This window comes from Passer montanus, unplaced genomic scaffold (assembly GCF_014805655.1).
Source record: "Passer montanus isolate IOZ18808 unplaced genomic scaffold, ASM1480565v1 scaffold51, whole genome shotgun sequence".
Taxonomy (NCBI): domain Eukaryota; kingdom Metazoa; phylum Chordata; class Aves; order Passeriformes; family Passeridae; genus Passer; species Passer montanus.
In genome coordinates, this window is record NW_024370041.1 from 4,951,596 (window position 1) to 4,975,769 (window position 24,174).

Below are 24,174 nucleotides of genomic sequence, written 5' to 3' on the forward strand. Positions count from 1 at the left end.
AATTACACATAATCTGAAAACTCCCAAACAGGCTATTCTAAGGGTTTTACTGAGGGAAAAAACCCTAATCTGTAAAATAAAACCTAATTTCTGAAAGCTAGTAATTTTCTTCTATTACTATCACAGGGAACACCAAGTGACATTCAACAGCAGATTTTTTACACATCACTAAAATGAAAATGATTATAATTGTGGCCAAATTACTAAAAATGAAAATTGCAACTGAGCTATGTAGAAACAAGAACACAAGCCCATTATGATCACTTTGTGTCAGTCTCCAGCCATATGGTATGTTTGATATGCCACTTGGAATACAGCCCCCAAATGGCAAATTTGGAGTGTCTACCAATTCTGCCAGAACAGTCTTATTGCCTCTGCCACTGATGCTAGTCAGCCTAAAATACTGTCCTGTTTTACTTGATTTACACAGAGAGCAATATATTCTATATTTACTTCAACCACATTGAACATTTTAACACGTCTAAAATACGAAGTTTATAATTTTAATAGGGGAAGACCAAAAAACTTCCAAAAACTGAATTCTCACCTTCCCACTGCAATAAGCACTTGTTAGCATTAGCTGCCTGGGTTATTCCTTGGAAAAAATAAAATCTGCATCCAGTTACTTGTTACTAAAGACAAAGATATGCATAAAATATAAAATACCCCGCAGAATATCCTAGAAAGGAATGCTGTAACTTAGAAAATGTTACACTATTTTGAGATTTAATTTTTTTTGTCTTGCAGGGTGAAGAACAAGATAGGCATGAAACACATCAAGAAGAATCCTGGCGGTGAAAACCCAGAGACATCTGCTTCAGTCACATATGTCTCACTGACTAAAATCAGAAGCAAAAGCCGACAGACCTCGTCAAGGCTGACTTTTTGTTTTGCTGGTACTGCTCAGCTGGTTGTTGGGGCAAGGGATTTAGCAGCTAAACAAAAAGACTTCATCCAGCAACCCATTTATGACTGTATTAATACTGCCCTCACACTGCTTGAGTGACAGAGCTGTGCAAAACAGCACAGCCTCTCACTGCCTAAGAGACACACAAACAGTCTGCAGCTCAAAATCATTAGGCAGGAACAGCATCTATAGTGGAAGTGATTCAGATTTGCTCAAGGTATAAAACCCCTTTTTCCTCCCACAGCTCTCTCACTGAGTTCTTCATTTCCAGGACTCCAGTACAGTACATGTAAAGCCATTACTAACAGCCTTTTGCTGGTTGTGAGCAATCTCTCCATAAGGAGCAGCTCTACAGAAAAAAAAAGGAGACAGAAAATCTACAGTAATGCACTGCTCAGACCAAAAATGACAGCGCCAAACATTAATGCAGAATGAATCTGTCATTTTGCATAGCTTCAGTGTGAGCTGACCACATTAACAAAGGCAAAAGTGCAGGACAGAAGAACTATTCCCAAATCAACATTTTTCTTGCATTTCCTAGCTGCAGTCTTTCAGAGAACTTAGGTCCCAACTTTGAGCATATAATATTATTCTTTGCTGAGAAAGCTGAGTACTGGTATGGGCATCTCAAGTCTGGATACTGCTTCATGAATATTTTGAAAAAAATTATCTTCTGAACTGGGCTGAAGATTTAACCTCTCGACCACCAGACCTCTGAGACTAGAAAGAGGAATGTCTTAACTAAATCAGGTACTAATGAAATAAACTTTCCTCAGCAAAACCATTTAAGAACCCAAACCACTGGTTTGAATGGTCCTTTGGGATCCAAAGAGTTGGAATTTTCTCCCTGGTTCTCCATTTGGAAAACAATAAATGTACATTTACACAGAAATCCATACATTCAATACTTCATTGTTTCCAATCAATTCCATCTGTGCTATTTAATACACTACTAGTTCAACATTACTACTGCAGTTAAACTGGTTTTGCTATCACAGCTAAATTTTCTGAAGATATTCCCAAAATATGCTGCAATCTGACAGCATGACTCTCAGTCTCAGTACTGATTATTTAATAGCACAAAGGAATTGTTTATGTTTCACAGGAGGATGAAAGACCACATAAATGTATTTCAAGAATTCTATCTTTAGCCAATTATTTTTCAGATAAAATTGCAAATGTTACATTTAATGTCTAATTGTTGTTAAGTGTAAACATCAAGAAATTAAATACATTAAAATTGCATATTTCAGACAAAAAAGAAACTCCCAAATCAGGTATTACTTTGGATATGCCATCATGGAAAATCTAGTTATTTCAGAAAATAACATTTTAGAGATTGCCTTTGCAAGGAATATGTTTGTTGCAGTAAACAAATAATACAACTCTAGAGAAGCTGTTTAATGGCCAAATAAACTCTCTAAAGAGAGAACAGAGGAGCACCCAAAATAACATATTCTAAAAAATTATACAAATAGATGCACTGAATACTACATTTCTGTGCACATCTAGGAACATACCACTGTGAAGCAGTTAGACTTAAGAGTTTTTTTCCTTTTATTTCATTAAAATGAGTCATTAAAAGAAGTTTTAGCTGTTTTTAAACTAAGTCTTTCAAAAGAGGAAACTCCTGTCATTACAGTCAAGCAGGCACTTTGCTGGTTTGTTTTACTGGGCCACAAACTACAATAGCTACATCTCTGGCAATATCCATCAGACTGCAGAAAAATAGAAACTTAGATTTCATCAAGCCACCCAGGGACGATGAAAGGCTGCTTTCCAGTGGAGAAGAGCACAAAGGCACGTGTACAAATACTGCCTTAAAAATCAAACTTCCTTCCACCTAACTACCAATACAGTGGCAACTGCAACATTAATGTAACAAAGGCAGTCCAGTAAGGCCTTCCAAAGAGATGGTGCATCTAATCAAGACTTATTCTCACTGCTCCAGCTGCTCCTGAAGAGTTACTGGGGCTACACCTACCATCCTTCAGACAGCCCTGTATGAAACAGTCTTCAATGTATACAGTCCTTGGAACAGAGCAACTGCTGCATGCAGGTAAATTGGGTTTTGTTTGAAAAACAGTCAAAAGTAAATGTATTTCAAAATTAAAATAATGAAGGACAGTTTTTCTTGCGTCTTTCGGCCCTTATTTTAAAACTACAAAACTCTAAAAAATTGAACTTGAAGACAGGTACATACTAAAAAAACCTCAAATTGTTATTTGTAGTATTTCATCTATCACTATTAGAAAAGCCATCTTATCTCCTCCTTTTATCCCCAAACCTAGATGAAATTTCAAAATCCTGAAGCTCAAATGAAGTTCTGGGGAAAGAAAAAGATAAAGAGAGGAGAAGCAGTGGAGGATGAGCTACATCAGCTGAAGCAGTGGTAATTCAATCTGTCAGTACCAGAGGTGTTATTGCATTGAGTGCATGCAATACATCTCATACATGTATGTTATGCAAACAGGGAAAAATGCAAAGATCTCATTTTTATGTTTTAGTTACATTTTTCTGTCCTAACCTTAATTCCATTATCACTCTCATTAAGTGCTTTGAGTAAAACTAAATTCAAAACTCCCATGCAGTTTCAGAAGATGAGAACGTACAATAATATTGCTAAAAAATCCAAGGTCATGGTTTCAATCCCTGTATGAGCCACTCACTTACTGAGCTCCACGACATCTGTGGGGCCCTTCCAATCCAGAATATTCTGTGAAGTCAGAATCAGCTCCTCACTGTATCCTTACCAGTGCTGGCCAGCAACAGGGTGTAAGTTAAACTGTTAACTGGAACATCTTTTATTTTACAAGGCAAAACAAAATGGAAAAGACATGTTTTTTAGAAAGCTGAAGGCTGACTAAGAAAAACATTTGTAACTTGTCAAGCTACAACCTGAAGTGTCTTCTGAGAACTGCTATATGGATAAATAAAAGCAAGATCATGGACATATGTAAGTGGTTCCTGCATGCATTAAAAACTTTTCCATAAACAGTTGCCTCATTTGTCACAGCACTGAAGAAAGCTGGCAGGTTAAAAAAAACAAAACAAAACCCAAAAAGCACCTGTTGCTCAAAAGGAAGAATACTCAGAAGTGTTGCTGTCACTTGATTAATTCAATGAAAATTTTTAAGCAAGCATAAGTCAATACCATTCGTCAAATCTGACTGCAAAGTGATGTTATTACCTCAGAGCGTAAATGCTGGAGAGACTACATGTAGTGACAGAAACACTCTCATAGTCACTGCTGGAGATGGAGCTGAGGGGGGAATCACGTAAGCCATCCTGAGAACTGGAAAAACATACGGAAACAAAATGAACTGCTGAAGCGAGCAAAGGCAAAAACAGAGCATTGAGATAAGTCATGGCTTCTCATGGGTTATTCAGAAACAAGAATAAACTGGCAGTTGCATTTTTTTGCTCTTCAGAAGATGATACAAACCTATTCTGTTTTCTTCCCAAAAGGACAGGCAATTCAGCAAAGTCAGTGGGTACACATCTTACAACAATCTTCAATTTAATTCATGCCATACAGTTAAAATATTCAGGAAATAACTGCAAGTCTTACATTTTCATTGGAGATAGAGGGAGTAGCTTGCCCATGCTGCTAAGTGTGGTGTAACCTTAAACTGAACACATAAAGCTGAAAGTTCATAAAATCATCTTGGGTTTCAGGCCAAGGCACAGTAATCCATACTTCAAAAATTTCTGAATATTGTGACAGGTCTGACCTACGTTTGCTCCCCATTGGAAGGAAAAGGTCTGATAGAAAACAGAACAATGATACCCACCCCTAAGTTTGCTCAATCTAAGTGCCATATATGTACCTTAAATTTTGTGCTTTAAACCAACAGATATCCAGGAAGGAGCAGTGCCATGGCAAACCACTGACACTTCATTAGCAGAAATCCACTAGCTACTAAGTAAAAGGACATGACTCATTTAAATGAATGGTAGACAACTTGTCTCTGGCATCCCTGGACTAATGAAAAGCCTCTAAATAACACATCATTTCACATCTTATATCATATTATCAACATAAACTAGGATTAGAGGAGTAAAAACAGTTTCATAAGCATTTATAAAACTATCTTGTAAAGACCAATTTCTCGTTTGAGTAACAATTTACTGCTCAGCTACTGGAAATTCCACAAACTGGGGAAAAATATAAAAAATTATTTTCTTATCTTGAGATAAGAAAATATGTAATCTTGAGCAGAGATATCAAAGTTGTATTGGCTCTAGGCGGTGCAGAAGATTCACTCAAGCCAGCTGAACTCAAATGTTCAGTCAACAAATCTTTGGACAATGCAAAGAGAAACCTAAGAAACATCTCCAGTTAAAAGAGAGGTACTTATATAGGTCAGGGTTATTTCACCTTACTTCTCCACAATTATAAGTAGATTTTTTTATATTCTTTTGCTTTTTAGATATATGCAAGCCAGTTATGTTTCAAACTCTTTTTTTTTCCTGCCAAATTTACTATTACAGCTATTTTTTCAGCTAGAAGTCTGGAAGAACGCTTAAGGGGAATTCTTCAAAGCAGTGTATGGAAGGTATGTGCTCTAATCCCACTAAGAAATAATAGGATTTGTTTGCATACCTCCCACTAATCACTTGGAAAATGTACCCCTTCATGTTTCTCATTTCTGACTGCCAATCTGAAAATAAATCCCAAGTGTACCATGCTTTAGTTGAAAGGAGAGACTTCACAACCGGAAAATAATTTTATCAGACTTGAACAAAAATCTATTTAACTTTCATTCGTTTTATGTAATTTCCCTTGCTAATTCTGCTCATTATGAAGAGATATATGCATTTAAACAAAGGCTTACTCTTTTATAGCTCATCACCTTTACCCATCCAATCTTACAATATGGTCATGCTACTAAAATGTAATTTTACTGTCTGTTTTACAGCAGCTGAATGATATTAAAAAACCATTAGCACACAATTTCATACCATGATTAGGCAGGTGTGGTGGTGTGCTCACCCCCCCCTCCTCTTTCTTTTTAAACAAAAGCAAGAAATAGCAGTCTGAACGTCTGCACTCAAATTGGGCTCTGGGGAGATAGGTAACACCAAGGGCCATAAAACTTGCACAGCAGCTGAGGGCTACATGAGCACACACCAGCCAAAGTACAATGGGTATGCAAATATGACTATAAGTCACTCATCTCAGCCCAAAAATAGTGGACAGTCCAGGTCTTGTGGAGCTCTCCTCTGTGGCAGCAGGCTGCATGCCAGGATCTCCCCTGTAGGGATGCCTCTCATGATTATTCCTCAAGGCTGAGTGATCCTTATCACACCAGATACTGAGATGCTGAAATGTTGAAACATTAGCTAAGTGACAAAAAGATGGACTGCACATACATAAATAATTCTCTGGACATAAACTATTGATCAGGTCTGGGACTAAGTCCGGATCCAGCTCCTCTCTGCACCTCCAGACCCAGTGAAAGGGTCTCCCTGGCAGCTTTGTTTGACCCTGTCCTCCATGCACTAAATACTGAAGTGTACCTTGTTACTGAACCTTGTTCAACTGCTCTTACATTTACCATGGGATTTTGTTAACTCATTGTCTTACAGCAAATACCTCACTGCTTCTCTCTTGCAAGTGAAGCACATCACTCCTTTGCTCAGAATAAACTAATCTTTGAACAGCAGAACCAGGAAACAAGAACAAGTAGCAAACTCAGCATCTTCTTTTATCCTCTCCCTACCTCCCCACCATTTGCAGATTTTTCCAGTGTAAAAATCCTGCCAGCTGATTTGGGTAGTAATAATTTTTCTGAAAGATGTCAGGTTTGTTGTCCTTCAGTGCTCTCTTTGAAGCTCTGCCTGCTACATTTGCAGCACAATCAAAATATCTCAGTTACCAGTATTTAAGCACTTAAATTCAATTTTCTTAGGTTCTAGTTTTCTACTGTTTTGTTTTGTTTTAAAGAATTTAAGATTTTAAGTCCTTAAATGTAAGGGCTTACATTTTCCCCAAGTCCAAAGGGCTTACATTTTCCCAAGAACCCAAAAGTTCACACATGTCTTTGGAGAGTTAAATGCTCTAGGCTAAAACATAAACCAAACCAACCATATTTAAGATTTTAAGTCCTTACACAGAGCCCAAAGGGCTTACATTTTCCCCAAGAACCCAAAAGTTCACACATGTCTTTGGAGAGTTAAATGCTCTAGGCTAAAACATAAACCAAACCAACCATCATCCTAAAGTACCACCTCTCTGCTAAAAGCAGATATTATTCATTGCCAACCTTGTCCCAAGACAGGAAATCACCTTCTATCATCAGCTACCTATGTGGAATGGACATTCTGAGAAAGAAGGCAAAGCAATAAAGCACCTTTCAGGCTAAGTAAACCCAGTGATCATGATGAACATAACGGCCCACAACCAACTGGCATTATCAACCATCTCAATGCTATCTTTACTTCCACCTTCACAGATATCTTCTGAGCAGGCAATAAGCCTCATCTCTTCTCCATGCTTCTTTGCCTCTCATTTCAATCTTCTCTCAGTCCATACCAGTTCCTATCAGCACAACTCCTTCTCACCAGTTCCACCGTCTCACCAGTTTTTAAGCCTTGTCTTAACTCAGTTTGCCATTCTAAACTGCTTTATAAATGCCTTCATTTTCCACTTCTCCATTTTTCTCTTGGGGCACAAACCTGACCATGCTGAACAATCTGCTGACTTCAGGATGAGATTCCAGTCAGCATTTGGCAATGCAAACTGCTTGAACACATGTGACACAAACCACACACACAGATATTTGTTTGTTGTAATAAACTATGTGTAGTTCAGGCAATTACAACATGGAAACATTTTTCTCATTCCTGTGCATCCATATAGACTGAATCATTGTACTGGAAACAGTATTTAGGGTTAACAGTGTTTCTTACTGATTCATATTCAGGCTGTAAACTCCTCACATAAGAAGTTCCGTGTTTATTTAGTACCAAGAAATGGGAATCCAATAATGGTAACTCTGTTTTATACTAAGTGTTATACTAACTAGCTTTTAAAAAAAACCCTTAATAATTACTGCTTTCCCTCTCAGTACACACAGCCTTAGGATAACTATAGAGTTTTCCTCATATTAATGTCTGCCTGAAGATCCTCTCTGCTTTTCTAAGGTGCTGGTAGATCCTGAGGTGAATTGATCTGTTTTTCCCATCTCAAGATTCCCATTATCAGCTGATGATGGCTCAGCACACTCATTCATTAGCACAATTATAGGAGAAAATTCGTGCATAAAGCCACATTCTGCAGCTGAGAGCTGCTAACCCTTCCTTCCCACATCAGCCCACAGGTGACCTGAGCTTCACCACGTCATGCTCATTTGCTATAATGTTGTTTTGGATTGGGATTCGTAGGACTGCTTATAGTGGGGAATGTGGCAAAAGTTTCTTCCATTTGTAGGTCTTAAACACCTACAGTGCTGTTTTAAAAATTGCATTCTAGCACTGCATAAAACCAGTATCCATGCTCATCAAAACATAATTCTTCAGCACTTCTGAAAAAATTGCAGAATAAAGTTTTGAGGACATGGAGAAAAGTGACATGGGGTCATATGGCTGCCTCTTTTCATGGAATACTGGCAGACTGGACCAATGAACCCTTCACTGAAAGCTGTTGCTTTTTTTTTGTAACTATTCTAAAAAGAAAAAACTGAAAGCCACCTTTATTTTATCTATGCTTTTTTCTACTGGAATGTGTTTCTAGCCTCTTACATTTAATTAAACCTCTGTTTCAGGGGACAGTTTCTTCAGGAATGCTACTAATTGAATACAATTACATTTCATATTACAATAGTTAATTGGCACAAGTATTGTTTGACTGGCTCACTACATAAGGGCTAAAGCTTCATGTGTCACACCAAATCCACTCAAAAATTACCCTCTAAAATTTTTTAACCTGTTATTTCAGGAATCCCTACATTGAAAGCTAATGTGGTTCAATTGGTATTTGGACCTAGTAAAAGGGAAGCTTGGTATAAAACAGTGACACCAAAGCTTCATAACAGCAGCTGTGTTACAGGATACTGCCCAAAATCAGAGTTCAAGAGGCCAGCTAAAACACTGCCATTTCAAATTTGAGACCTGTGTTGTCAAAAAGAAGGGAAGGAGAGACTGAAACAATTAATTTATACTGAATCTGAATTTGGCTAATTGCACAAAGGCAATAAACAGAATACTAGAAGGGGAACAAAGAACTTCAATCAACAGCCAGATAAAGGATTGCTTAAGGGAGGTTTTGCAGTTAAAAGGCTAATGTTTAATTCCCAGTCAAGTACTATTTGCTTTTTGCTGAGAATTTTTGGTGAGAGTTTTTCTTTCTCCTTAACAGCTAGTTAAAAGACTAATCAGTACAAGACAATAAACAGACATTTTTGTTTATGTGAACTTGCACAGCTGTCCATTAATTTTTCAGGGAAAAGCCAACATTTTTCCTGTAAAAATATACAAAATTTTCTTAAATCTTACTGTGAAAGGAATATTATAGAAAAGCATGAATTTAAGACATTTAATCAAGTTAATTTGAATTTCAATGTCAATTAATTAAATTTTGATAGAGGAATACTTGTAGCAAAGCTAGAAACTCAGACAAAGTAGAAATGTACATTGTGTGAATTTGGTTTTGGGTTTTTTTTAGCAAATATTAGCCATCCTCCAAATACAAATGGTCAAATGGCTGTTTTCCATGCATTTATAAAGGTGGAATGACTTATTTTAAAGTTGCTGCACTGAAAATGTGCACACATCACATGTTGCTAAGAAGTGAACAAAATAAAGTACAGACCAAAAAAATCAAAATTAGAAACCAACTGTCTGAAACAGGTGTTCATTTTTTAATGAAGTTATTCTAATATGTTGAGGAAATAAGATTTTAATATATTACAATATAAACTATTGTAATATATGAATATTGTACAATATATACAATATAGAATTAAAGAATTGAAAGACTAAGAAAAGAGACAACTTGAATACCAAGCTCAAGAATAAATTATTCCTCAGCCCAGAGTTGCAATATAGATCAACAAATAGCAAACCATGCTTTTCCAAGGATATCTCATTCTTCCTCCTTACACTGCAAAAGCATATGGCAAAATATTCTCATTTTTAGCCCTCACAAGTAAATGCAAACATTGCCAGCATCCTAAGCTGAGGGACACAGCTAGAGCTTGCAGGAAGGGTGAAGGGAAGAAATTCTCCTCACTACCAACTGCAGCTCCTTTTGCCAGCTGTCAGTCCACTGCCAAGGCTTCATCAAGAATACATTCAAACAGAAGAAGGAAAACGCAAAAAAAAAAATTGTAAAACGTAAGGTAGACATTTTAAATAGACCTGCAGTGGAAAAGCAAGAAATTACACTTAAAAAGCCCTTCTTTATATCAGAACTGTTTTGATGTCAGTACATAGACAAACATGCAACAGAAGCAGGTATTTAAGAGTAAAACATGAAAACACCAGCGTTGTATGACAACAGTAAACAAGTTGCCAAACTTCATAAAACATTAGCAGGTTTACACCGACTCCTCAACTCCAGAAAGAACAGAAAGACAAATATTTACAAAACACACATACACAAAAATCTTCCCTCTTTGTAGTTTTCTTTTGTCTGTGGAAGAGCAGGTAGAATTCTATGTTTAAGTGAACATTAAAAAAAAATCTGTACATTTTGCTTCCAGTTGAGAAACAAGAAATACTAGACAGACATTTAAAGCTTGGTTTTGGGATTAACTTATATCCTTTTTTAACCCAAAACACCAAATGGTGGGTTTTTTTGTAATTTTATCATTTTATGTTCCATTCTTACATTGCTTTTCCCCTTTAACTGTTTGTTTTGTTACATGACAGCCTTTATTTATCACCTTGTTCCTTCAGCAAGTCAGACATTGCATCTTTACTAGTGCTTTTCTCATATTTGCATCTCATTAGCACTGCTTCCTGAGACTTATATGCTGTTGGTGTTTTATATCTTTAAGATACAAGCAAATAACCAATAAAGACGTCAAATCAGCTAACACTTAAAACCCCAAGCAGCAGAGACCTGGCAATAGCCAGTGATGGTTGTCTGTGAGTCCATCAGCAGACAAGGGAAGGGCTGTGGGATGTCATTTAGCTGCACTTCTCTAAAGCCTCTGACACAGTCCCCCAGAGCATCCTTGGATGTAAATTGGACAGAGAGGGACTCAGTGCATGGATTGTTATATGGATAAGAAACTGGCTGGATGGTCAGATCCAGAGGGCAGTGGGCAATGGCTCTGGACACCAGTGACAAGTGGTGTCCCTCCAGGGTGCCTACTGGGACCAGAATTACTTAATATCTCCATTAATGACAGAGATGAAGGGATTGAGTGCACCCTCAGCACGTCTGCAGCTGATACCAAGCTGGGGGTGCAGCTGACACACCTGAGGGACAGAGCTCCATCCACAGGGACCTGGACAAGCTGGAGAAGTGGCCCAAGGAATCTCATGGGCTGTACCAAGACCAAGTGCTGGTGCTGCACCTGGGTCAGGGCAGCTCCCAGTGACAGCAGAGGCTGGGCAGGAACAGATCCAGAGCAGCCCTGAGAAGGACTTGGGGGTGCTGTGGGTGAGAGGCTGGACATGGCCCAGCCATGGGCACTCAGCCCACAAACCTCCCTGGCCTGGGAACGTCCAGTGCACCGTGGGCAGCAGGTGAGGGAGGGGATTCTGCCCCTCTGCCCCACTCAGGTGAGACCCCACCTGCAGCTCTGCATTCAGCTCTGGGGCCCCAGCACAGGAAGGACATGGACCTGCTGGAGCAAGTCCAGAGGAGGCCACCAAGAGGGATGGAGCACCTCTCCTATGGGGAAAGGCTGAGAGAATTGGGATTCTTCAGCCTGGACAAGAGAAGGCTTCAGGGTGACCTGACTGTGGTCTTCCAGTAGTAGAAGAGAGCCCACAAGAGGGATGGAGAGAGACTTTTTACAAGAGCAGGGAGTGAGAGGATGAGGAGGGGTGGCTTCAAACTGCAGGAGGGAAGGTTTTGATTAGATAGAAAGAAATGTGAGGGTGGTAAGACCCTGGCACAGGTTGCCCAGAGAATCTGCAAAGGTCCCATTCCTGGGAGTGTTCAAGGACAGTTTGGACAGGGCTTCGAACAATCTGGTCTAGTGGGAGATGTGCCTACCCATGGCAGCAGTTTGGAACAAGATCTTTAAGGTTCCTTCCAACCCAAACTATTCTATGATTCTATGAAATCTTTAGTAGAAAAGTGTTTAATCTGTATTTTAAACTCCCCTGAATTTTGAGGCTAGACAGAGAAGCCTGAAACACCAGCTATTTCAGATACAAGGATTAGTATGGTAAACCCATCTGGATCACAGAGATTATACCTAAAATGTCATATTGTGTAGTGAAATAGTTTAGACTTACTAAAACAAACTGTTTGTATCACAACATTCACATTTGAGAGCTGCTTTATTCAGAAAAGGGAAAGAAAATTTTCTTCTACTTGGTGACTTACAGTAACTAGAAAGTAAATACATTTATCAACTTGATAAATGAGCCTATCCTGCAGCTATTCCATGTGTATGAGATTGCTTATTGTTCTAGCTAATGGGTCCATCATTCTGAAAATAATCTACTGTCTCCAACATTTCCCCTATGGTTAAGCTGGCATTCACAAGCATGTAATAGGGAGCAGTCACAGAAGCCTAATGTGATCTGCCAATTTAAAAATACCATCAAAAAGCAGTGATTAGTCATTGCCCAGGCAGCATGAGTAAGGAAAGGTCCACAAGTTCTGTAACTGAATTATCTCTTTTCCTGATAACATGATTAGTGATTCAGAGGCAAGACCCAAATCTTTTATATATATATATACACACACACATTTAAGGAAAAAATATGATCTATTAAACTTTTTAATCTAGTTCTCAGTAGAACCCCAGCATCTCCATCTTTCACAGAATATACCTAAGGAGCTGGTACTGCAATCCTTCCAAATAAAGTAGCAACAATCTAGTAACAAAATACTTCCATCCTACTGCTCTACTGCTGCAAAGGTGGAATACTTGACAACTAATAATCAGATGTACTGCAGTCTCAAAAATGAATACAGCTAATTAGATGTAATCAACAAAGCATCTGTGTAAAAGGCTATGGTGACAACAGTAAAATCCAACTAACTTGTTAACAAAATATTCAAAAACATTCAGCCAAGAGTTTTAGAACTCAAGAATGAGTAAGATGAATTATTAAGCTCTCTTTTAAAACTTCCTTCATGCCTGGAGTCTAAAGCTGGCCATCCCTAAAAAAAAAAAAAGGACTCCACAGGGATTCAAACAGCTCTAGTTCTGTGAGCCTGATGATCATACCAAGCAACTTAAAATGTATCCAAAGCTAAAATAAGTAGACAACAATAGGAAGGTCTGTCTGGGAAGAGGTAAGGTGACTTCTGCAGAGGGATCCTCTTGGGAGCTCTGTGAAGGGGTCAAGAAGCTTATGAAGAATGGTGATTCATCTGTCAAGCCTCTGGATTTCCAAATAGGCTCTGTCAAACTACCTCACTAAAGGCTTTGAGCAAAACTGAGAAGCTACAGTATAAAAGGGAGGGGCCCAAAAAGGACAGATAATTCTTAATCACAAATTGGGAGAAGCTGTTAAACAATCACTTCTCAGAAAGGTGGGTTTCATGGCTGAGGTTCTTCAGCACCCTGGGAGCTTTGTTTTTGTGTATGAACTTCAAAAACAGGGAGAACAATGAGCTCTGACAGGTTACCACCAATGCAAAATTATTCATGGTAATAACCAGAACAGACTGCACAACTCCCCAGGATCCTCAAGTCTGAGAAACAGGTAATAAATTGGCAAGACTTAACAGGTAAACACATGGGAACAATTTTAGCATCAGATTCAGAACAACAGCCTCTGAGACCACAAGCAACATCTTGGGGCTTTAGCAGACAACTTCAAAAAGAACCTCAGCACACCACTTAGTAAGAACTCCAACTCAAACACTGAAAACCACTGAAAAACAACTGAAAACACTTATGCCACTGTGCACATCCACACTTTGCTCTTATCTTGAGTAAGTGCAGTTCTGATTCACTTACTGCTAAGAGGAAGTAATATAATTGAAAATTGTTTAGGGCAAGAGATAAGGCACAATCAAAGGTATGGACAATTTGTGGACAACTTCTGATCAAGTAGGCTCTGACTTTTCCAATCTGAAAAAGTAACCACATGGACAAAATGTGACTTAGGTCTACAAAATCACAACAGGCAGGAGAGGCCAGACAGGAACGAGGAGCAAAAAAAAGCAAACAGGAAGACAGACGTAAAGAACTCTCTTTAAAAGGACAATTCTTAGATAAAGTTTTTAAACAACATTAGCAGAGGCTGGACAGACAGTGGAGAAGTTGCTACATTAACAAAACATGGGAAGCTGAAATAGCAGCTTACAGATATATATAATTTTATTATATTTTTCAGATCTGTTCTCAGAAATTAATTTAATATCCTACCCAAGGCAAAAACTGGTAGACAAAGAGTCTGAATTTTGTATCATTTATGAGTAAACTGATTAAACACAGTGATTACTTTTATGTAATATTCCATTTGAACTGTTGCAAAATCATGGAATGTCAAAGGGATTTGTGAATTACATCTTAAAATGAAGTCCACTTAGAAACCCTGTTTTAAGGTCTTGAATATGATCATGCTTGCAAGCCTAAGATGGCAAATAGTCAGAATAACGAAAAAGATAAGTTGAGTTTTGTGCCTGTTAAGTTGTATTTAACCCGTAAAAACAGTTAGGTCCAGGTCAAAGAACTCATTATTCTATTTCCACTACCAGTAAAATACTTCATCATTCAATTGGTACACTTATTTCTGTAGCTTTTATATGGTGGTTATGTTTTGTGCTTCAAACTACCTCCACTGTGTAATCCTGAACTCTATGAACATAACAAAATGAGAGAGCCTGCATCACACACACACTGAAAGCCAGAAAACAAAGGTAAATTATCTTTAATGTCTTCCCTCTGCTTCATGATATTAATACTTCAGGGAAACTGAGGAGTCACTACGAAACAGGTTATCCCCTAAAGAGTAAACCAAAATGAAGTTAGGTTTTCTACTGAACTGTGTGAGATCCCTTGTGTCTAATCCAAGTTGAGCTGAAGCATGGCACTTTCTTTACTACAAGTATTATCATCTTTTCTCCCCGTTATCAAGTAAGATCCTTACTGTTATTAAATATGCAGAATCTTAATCCGTGACCTCCACTCTTCTGTCACCTTTGGCTGAAATGGTCCAAGAGGCTTAAGAGCCATTTCTGCATTTTGTTAGGCTCCTTCAGCACACACACATTCACAGACATACTTGTGCCCAAAGGCAACATGGTCACATCAACCCTTTCTCTCAAATGAAGCTAAAATTGTGTTTAGATAACAATTTAATCCCATGCACTGATGCAAAAGTTAACTTTTTAGCACTTGCCAGACACACTTCTCCTATAAATCAGCAGAGGACAATGGAAGTAATGACCCAAGTACCATTTAGCAGCAATGCCCTCCTGGATACATTAAGCAGGTAATGTAACATCGATTTCAATGATACAGAGACACTGAATGATTAAAATTCAGATCTCCAAATATTTTGCAGAAAAGCTGATGTCCAATAAAAAGCTATCTGCATTAAAAAATATATATGGATAAATTCCTTAATCCTGCAACACTCTATTGCCCTTAAAATCAACATTAACAATACACCAATCACTGCAGTACAAGGATGCAGGAACTTATGTACATGCAAATTACTACCAAGACATCAAGTTGCTCTTACCTTGAACTAGATCTTGACTTTACATCTTCCTTTGCTGTCCTTTCACTACTAGCATCTTCATTGTAGTCCATTTTTTTATCACACAGCTGTTTCCTCTTCTCCCACTTCTTCTGCTGATTTGAGATGCTTTCTGCTTCTTCTTGGGAGTCACTTTCTACTCCTACCTGTGAACCTGAGGAATGTGCCAGGCACTTAGAGGAGATTGGCAGTTTTTGCTCTTCACTGCCAGAGTCTCTTTCTGCTAAAAAAGCAGAAGTTTCAGGTTTTAATGTTTCCTGCTCAGGGACTGAATTGTCCAAGTTATCTACATGGTCCATTTCCTTAGACTTTACTAATGTGTATGAAGCATTTACAACACCTCCTGCAGAATGTTTAGTCTTTAAACCTTCAACACCGTCCTCCCTGCTGTCTTCACAGCTGCCACAACACACACAGGAATTAATCAGACAGTTTGTGGCAGCTATACTGAGTTTATGGGATTCATCCTCCTCCTCATTTGCTAATGGATTAGCAGATCCAGGAATACAACTAATAGCTGCTTCTGGGGTTGTTACTGGGGATTCTGAGCTAGAAGGAGATTTAGGGTTGAATATTACAGTAGCAGATATTTTCATTCCCCCTGTCCTGTGCGCTATCACTTCCGCCGTTTCCGCGTCATCGGCGTACGCATCCCAGCCATTGAGGTATAACTGCGAGTCTGCGCCTTCCAGACAGCTGCATGAATTTGGAACTGAAATGCCAGGCATCTGCTTTCCATCTTCAACATTGTTATTATTGCTTAAGTCACTTTCAGCATCTTTTAAAAGCAAAGTTTCCTCTGTCTGATGGCCATTCTCATAAAGTAAAGCATCTCTATATTGCAGGTTCTGTTTTGAATCGTGGCAAGGGTTATTCACCCAAGCAAACGTATCACTTACTGAATCCAACCCAGCCAGAGCTTCTCCTGCTCCATCTAGGTCATCCATAAAAAACACTCTGTCCTCTTCATCAGTTAGGTTGTCAAGATGGTGTCTTGTTGGCGAAGCTTCTGTGCTAGAACTGTTTCTTAGGCTAGCTCTGTGAGCTGGAGACTGACAGATGCTTGGAGGGGAAAGCAGAGAAGACATTTCATCGCCGACTCTGTGTACCATCCTATTCAGCTGCTCCAGCTCCTGCTCATCATACTGCATGGAACAAGCCAGCTCAGCCTCTGTGTTCTCAGCTTTGGCTGAAAGTTCCTTAGGAGGCAAAGTCGCAGTTATGCCTGGTGCAATGACAGAGGGGACTTCAGGATCTGCTCTGACAGGAAAATCCACATCTTGAGAGATGCACAGGTTACGTTCCAGTGTGTGCAGTTCATCCTCGGTCAGCGTCTGAAGGAGATCCCTGAAAATGAAGAAACACACACATCACTTGTCATTTATAATCATGAGGCATTGGTATTACAGATTTTAAAAAAGCTTTTACTGTTAGTGCAGAAATCCAGAACTTCAGGGCACAGAATAATTTTGACTGTGAATTTTAGTGCATTTGGCATTCATATCCAGAGCACATGACTACTGATGCCTGAATTTGAGATTACTCATGCAAATAGAGGGCATAAAATTATATACATGCTTGCAGTGAAGCCTCAAAATAAACCAAAACACACACAAAAATGGAATTTTTCCCCTCCCCATCATTTATAGTGAAAATGTCACCCACAATTAGATTTATTTCATCAGTTTACTTTTTTAATTCACAAATTTGACTTTGATTAGCAAACCAATTTTCCATCCTTCAAGTTGATTCAGAAAATTATTCTGCAGAAGAGTACTGCAGAAGTTTCACAGCATTACACTGTCAGATAAAAGAATTCAACAAAACAGTAATATTGCTTATGCAACACTGGTATCTGGAAGCTGGATCACTGAAACCAGGATTGGAAGTTGGTTCTCTCCTACCTCAAACACTGAACTCAGTCTTCTGGCTTTGCCTGCCATAAAATTCAATTTTCTTCACAGTTGCTACTATGGGGCTGTTGTTTGGATCTGTGCTGGAAACACTCTTGATAAGCCAGGGGTGTTTTTGTTATTGCTGCCCAGGACTCTCACACAGCCAAGGCCTTTCCTGCCCTCACCCCACCCCAGCAGCGAGGGGGCTGGGGGTGCACAGGGAGCTGGGAGGGGACACAGCTGGGGCAGCTGACCCCAAGTGACCCAAGGATATTCCACACCACAGAGATGGCATCAGGCTCAGTATATAAAGCTGGGGAAGGAGGAGGAAGGGGGGTTGTTTGGAGTGGTGGCATTTGTCTTCCCAAGTCACCCTTACGTGTGATGGGGCCCGGCTGTCCTGGGCATGGCTGAACACCTGCCTGGGGAAGTGCTGAGTTTATTCCTTGCTCTGCTTTGCTTGTTTGGGGCTTTTCCTTTATCCATTAAACTGTCTTTATCTCATCCCATGACTTTCTCCCTTCTAGCCTTCTGCTTCTCTCCCCAAACCCACTGGAGGGGTGAGCAAGGTGGCTGCGTGCGGCTGAGCTGTCAGCTGGGTGAAGCCACACACTGGGTCATTAAGGACTAAAGCTCCTGCATGGTGTTAAGGACAAGGCAGGTCTGGAAGCAAACACTGAGCAATTTAGCAAACTGTGTTTTCTATAGACATGCAGCATCTTCAGCATTACCAAGTGTCCTCAGTACTGCACTTTAGGACTACAGGCACCTGAAAACAAAATGTTATTAAGTGCTTGATAACTCAAAAACAAATCGGCTGACACAGCAGCATGTCATTTGAGGCCTGAATTTGATTTACATGATCCTTCTCAATTAGAAGTCACATATACAAATATCCTCTGTCAAGAACTGCTGCCACCATTTCCAAAGATCAGTAAGAGTATTTTAGCATAAAAGAATGGATGGGAAAAGCAAGACCTGTTCAACAGAGGTTAGGAGTCCATTATTCCTCACATGTTTAGGAATAACTTGTAAGCAAGTGACAAACAGCTGGCATAATAACAATAATACGCACATATAAAAAATTCCCTTAAAGGAGTAACTTTGGTATAAAAAAGAGGCCAAAAACCATCACAGAAATATTCAACATTTCGCATCTTGATTCCAGTAAATGGTTTACATTCTTAACTTTCTAACTCAAAGACCAAATATTTTTTCAAGTACCAGTTTTTCAAATAGCTCAAAAAAAACATCACTAGTACTGACCTGTGTATCAGCTACCTACAGTTTGAAAAAGCTAACAGTTTAGATAAACATTCTTAAGTCAGAAAAAAAAATATGGCTATGTACATTCCACACAATTAACATTTTCTTTTAAAAATCTTGCTTTATATGAGTAATATGACCATGAAAAAAGTTCTAAGCTTCCAGAAGTAGCACTTTTAAGAACAATTGCACTATTGTATCTCCCTTTTCACACTCTGTAACAAAGTCAGAATTTCCTAGAATCATCCTATATGCATCTTCAAATCTACGGTTTGACCATTTTTTTTCAGTCATAAATAAGTGAGAAAGGAAAATGGGCAATCTTTGTTAGACCCACCTGACTAATAAACTATTAACCAGTACTGCTATTTGGCACACTAGAACATTTTAAATACCTTACACTCCTTTCTTTTGTCTACGAAGTATGTAATGGTACCACCTTATTATTACACAGATCTTGAATTTAACCAGTGTCTGTAAGAGATTAAGCACTTGAACATCACCTTAAAAACAAACTGAGAATGGCTAAGGTTTTAAGGGCAACATAAAAACAGTAGTATTATCACTTATTTTGGAAATAAGTATACCAATAGGATGAAAAAAAAACATAGAATAACGTGATGGCTGCCATGAGGTTTTTCATTACGAATTTCCATTTTTTTAGTGAAGAAACACTGATGCAGAATTTTATAAACATAAAGGAATGTGAGATTTTAAAAACATTTGGGGTTTTCACTTTAAAAAAACACAGCAAACAACAGTAAGCACAGAAATGTAACAGTGAATGGTTTATATCTTTGAATATGTGAGGGACAAGCTTAAAGACATAGGAAACTTTTGGGTTGGGTCAGGATCCATCAAGCATAGAATCCTGGCTCCTCATGGGTCCTAAGGAAGAGCAAAAGCACAGGACCCACAGTGATCCCTGTGAGTGCATCCTGCTGGCTGCCAGCAGCCAGGAACCTCTGAACCAAGGCAGCATCCCTGTGTTCCACAATCCACAGTGAGCTTTTCTTGCATGGCTTAAAAACTGTGTGTCAGGAACTGAGCAACAGAAAACTGCTTCAACATCAGCTACACTTCTCCATACACCACAGCCACTTCTCAAAACAAGAAAAGAATGAGCAACTTCTACAGAGACTACACCAGCAACATCCAGAGGAATTTGCTTTCCATCCAAGCCCATCAGCACAACTGACAATGATCCACTGGCTCCAGGGAAAATCTGAGATTGACTCCTCGGACTTCCAGAATCTACTCTGGGGTTTTATTCAGTACAGAACACCACATGGCAGCACCCAGGATTACTGAATGTCTGGGTGCCCAGAGCTACTCTTCTTCCTTTCCAAAGGCTCAGAGAGCCTGGCTGCTCAGACCTATCCAATGCAGGTTTCACACACTCACTGTAAATTCAGTGCTGGAAACACATATTTACTTTATACTGGCTAGCTCCATGGACTCTTGACTAATAAACTCTGTTTCTGCCAATAACAACACCTCAACATTTAAGAGCAACTGTATGCAGTTTTGAGGATATTAAATAAAGCCTGATTAAAAAAAAACCAACCAAACAAAAAAAACCACCACCACCAACAATGACCAGTGAAATCAGCCGACAATCCTCATGCCTTTTTAGGTGAGTCAGATCCATGCAGTCTTGGAAGAATAACATAACCAGTTGAATTACACATGGTTGTCTACCAGCCCTGTAATTTCAGTAGAGAAATAATCCTGCTTTAAATTCAAAGGGAATATGCTAATTTTCTTAATCCAAACACTGGAAATTTTGCTATTAAAAATTACATCTTATTCTAAAAGAGGTTCAAGTAATTATCTTCACTTCTCTGGTTAAAATTCCCTAGATTCACCAGTCATTTTTAAGGATGACAAATGTTTGAACAGTTACCTTTTAGATATACTGTATATTAGAATATACAGGACTCACTGCCAATCTGTCATGTTGTAAAATGACTATGAAGATACTGAAAATGAATGTTAACCAATATATGGAAAGAAATGTGACATTTCACTACTAAAAACTAAACATCAGGCATCATCAGTAAACTTTAAGCTTTAATTAAACTGTAGCTACTTCAGTGGTTCCTTTTCTTTCTGCTGAAGAACCTTTAACTCATTGTGCTCATATGGACAAAAAGCATTTCTCCCTCTGCTTACATTATTCAGAAGGCACAGGTAAAGCCAGCTTCTGCTATCCACCCCGATGAGCAGCAGTGCACTTTCTTCTCAGAGGGGCTTCAGAAAATACTGCATTTTAAGAAGTGCATGTTGAGGTTTCACCTGCTTTTTCACTCTTTTTGGCACTGTATCACAGAAAGGCAATCTAGCTTTCAAAATACAAGGACCATTCTTCTTTCAGTGGTTACAGCTACTTGTCAGAAAAACAAAGCAAGTTCTTCAGATGTGCTCTGCCTGTTACAAGCAGTTGTAGAGATTTGCTCTGCATACTGCAAAACCAATGAACATATTTTACTCTACTGCCAATATCCAGGGTACAGAAATGACAAAAAAACTTCAAAGACATGAGGACAGATGTCTTTAAAGACAAGTTCAGCTTAACAGAGGTCAGGGCCACAAACCCTCTAATCCTGCACATTCCTTAAGCCTCCTCCATTAACTTTGCTCCTATTCTGACTAGAATTTTAAACTGCCTTGCTGTCAGAGAATAGCTTCATTGCTATTGCCAGCCTGTGCTTCAGTTCATGCTCCAAAGGGAGCACAACCAGCTGCCTCGATGGAGCTGCCACTGTAGGAGCCTGGTGCAGGTACAGGGATGCCACACACATCCCCCAGTCCTGCTGTGCTCTGCTCACCAAAGTCCCCAGATCTGTCTGACACACCCACACTGAGAAACCAACACTGAGATATGCAACAAACAGCACTGACACTTCTTTACTGCCACAGTTTTGGATCAACTCAAAGTTTTGAACCAGCCACCTTGGAAAAAACGAATCCAGTTTCCCCCCCCCAACCACTGTGCACACTTAATTTAAAAGAAAACTAATTCCACACTGCCCTACCCAATTCTTTAAAACACAGAGAGTAGGTACACTGCATTTAATTTCTGGTCAATGATACAGAAAGGTTTCAGTGTATTTAAAATAGTATGATGCTCTGATTCTGCACCACTTGATGGGCCATCTCCTTGATTCTGCACCACCAAAATCCATGGGGACTCTGCCAGCACTTGGAATGGTCTAGAAACAAGCAGCAGGAAAGCACAGAGCTCTGAAACAGGGCAGGATTAAGGAGTAGTGCAAAACTCCAATTTTGCTGACGTTTGAAAATCCCTGAACAGTAGCCTCAGATGCATATATAGTATAGGTAGTGTTGTGTGACAGGAATGATCAGTGTGACAGGCCCCTGTGACATGTCTGTGCACAGAGCAGGTGATGTGATCTGTGTGTTTCCCAAGGAGATTGCAGCAGTTTGGCAGAAATGGTTCAAACATCTTCGTTTCAAAGGCACAGAGATAGCACTACTATATAATTATGCTTTGGTAGATGTAATGCTAATGTTTTACACACAAAATAAAAGTCAACACAAGCACCTGGCTTAGATATTAATTAAAACATTCAAAGCCATAATTTGCTGCTCAACCTTTCCAAAAACTCAGCAAGAACCCTTACTGCTTTTTCTTAGAGTCTCAACAATCTCTATTGTTTTCAAAGTTGTCAGACACCAGTAGGACACCAAAAATTTTCATACCTAATAGATATTTATCTTCTCTGCTAGTTCTGATTTAATTATGTGGATAAACATAATTAAATACAGTACTTATCTTTCGCCTTAAGGATATTTTAGGATAATACAGTTTAAACATTAATTACCTGTAATCCTACGAAATAATCAGCTCTGTATATGATGATACCCCATAAGCTAAAATACTTAGTTGGGCTAAAAAGTTATAAAAATTTACAGAGAAATTCACTGGGATGTGACCACATTCTGCAGTAAGATGTTCTATATTCTTACAACAGGCACACAACTGGAATACAAAATGCAGCTGTTTTTAACAGAAGACTTCTGAATCTATTTTCATGCCTTAACTATTAGTGCTGGAGACTGGAGAAAGTCTCCAGGGAAAAACACTTCTTTTGTTGGGGACCAGAGTATTCGTATCAAATATCATTCCATCTTCTTCACAGGTTTCTGTGAACCTTCTCACAGAGTATGGATTGCAGCCAGATGAGTTAAAAAAAAACCTGATAAGAAAAAAAAAAAACCCTACACAGCTTAGGGACTTTTGAAAGTAATTCAATTACTCTGTATGAACAGCACATATTTGCATCTCATAGTTATTTTCATGCAATGTATTTTCCATTCAAGAATATTACTAAAGGATCTTTCTGAGCTCAGTTCTTGCCAGTATTTGAGCTCCTTCAATTCAGACACTGCCAGGCATGGAATTTCATATTACTTCTTGCTTGAATTTTTGCTCTGATAGATGTTATCTCAGTAAGAACACTTTGCCAACTTTGTCTCCCAGACAACTGAAGTCACATTTCTTAATGCTCCCTTTCCTTTACAGAATAAATACAAGTCTTAAAGTGTATCAGAACTTTTCCAAAACTGAATATGAAAGATTTCTAATTTTTAAAGTTTGCATTGAAAACTGTAGTTATTGAACAAACAAGTATTTTACAAATTTCAATCCCACAGCTACGTTCACAGTAAAAAATGAAAATTAAATGGGCTGAGCATTACACTGACTTCACTGATTTTAATTTTTCAAGATGTGAAATATGAGGATAATAAAGCAGAAAATACAGACGATGAGAAGAATATTAGCTTTTAAATTATTTTTTTTGCTTTATACAGCAAGTGGAATACTGGGGAAAATATCTGCAATAGCCACACATAGGGAATAAGGTATTTTGATGTAAACTTCATGGACTTCGTAAGCTTCAGTACCAATAAAGCTTTTTCCTCCTTCTAACTTGAGTTTTGCCCCTCAGTTCATGCTGTTATTCTTAACCCAGTGTTTTATAATACCATAATTACTCAAAAAAACCCCAACAAACCCAACATGTTAATTGGTCAATTTTAATTCTCAGATTTCACTATGAATATCACTAATGTACCTAAAAATAAGACTTCTAGACAAAAATACTAGGAAGCTTTCAAGGGACACACGAGGATGTGGTCTAGATATTTATAAAGGCTAACTTCAGAAATAGCTCCCCTCTGAACCACCCCTGACAGAACTCACATTCTCCCTCGGGAGATGCCTCA

General features: G+C 38.7%; 1 protein-coding gene across 6 annotated transcripts in view; it reads right to left on the reverse strand.

Annotated features, from left to right (window-relative positions):
• Positions 1-24,174, reverse strand: part of ZFYVE28 (zinc finger FYVE-type containing 28) — a 144,569-nt gene that overhangs the window by 25,737 nt on the left and 94,658 nt on the right. For 3 of the 6 annotated variants that reach the window (XM_039723909.1, XM_039723911.1, XM_039723908.1), the window contains exons 8-9: positions 15,743-17,107; positions 4,098-4,202 (exon numbers count right to left, since the gene is read on the reverse strand). In XM_039723909.1, coding sequence (XP_039579843.1) covers positions 4,098-4,202; positions 15,743-17,107 — 1,470 coding nt within the window. Of the gene's footprint in view, positions 1-4,097; positions 4,203-15,742; positions 17,108-18,386; positions 18,425-24,174 lie in introns of those variants that run through there. The other 3 variants (XM_039723912.1, XM_039723910.1, XM_039723913.1) reach the window with 2 other exon arrangements.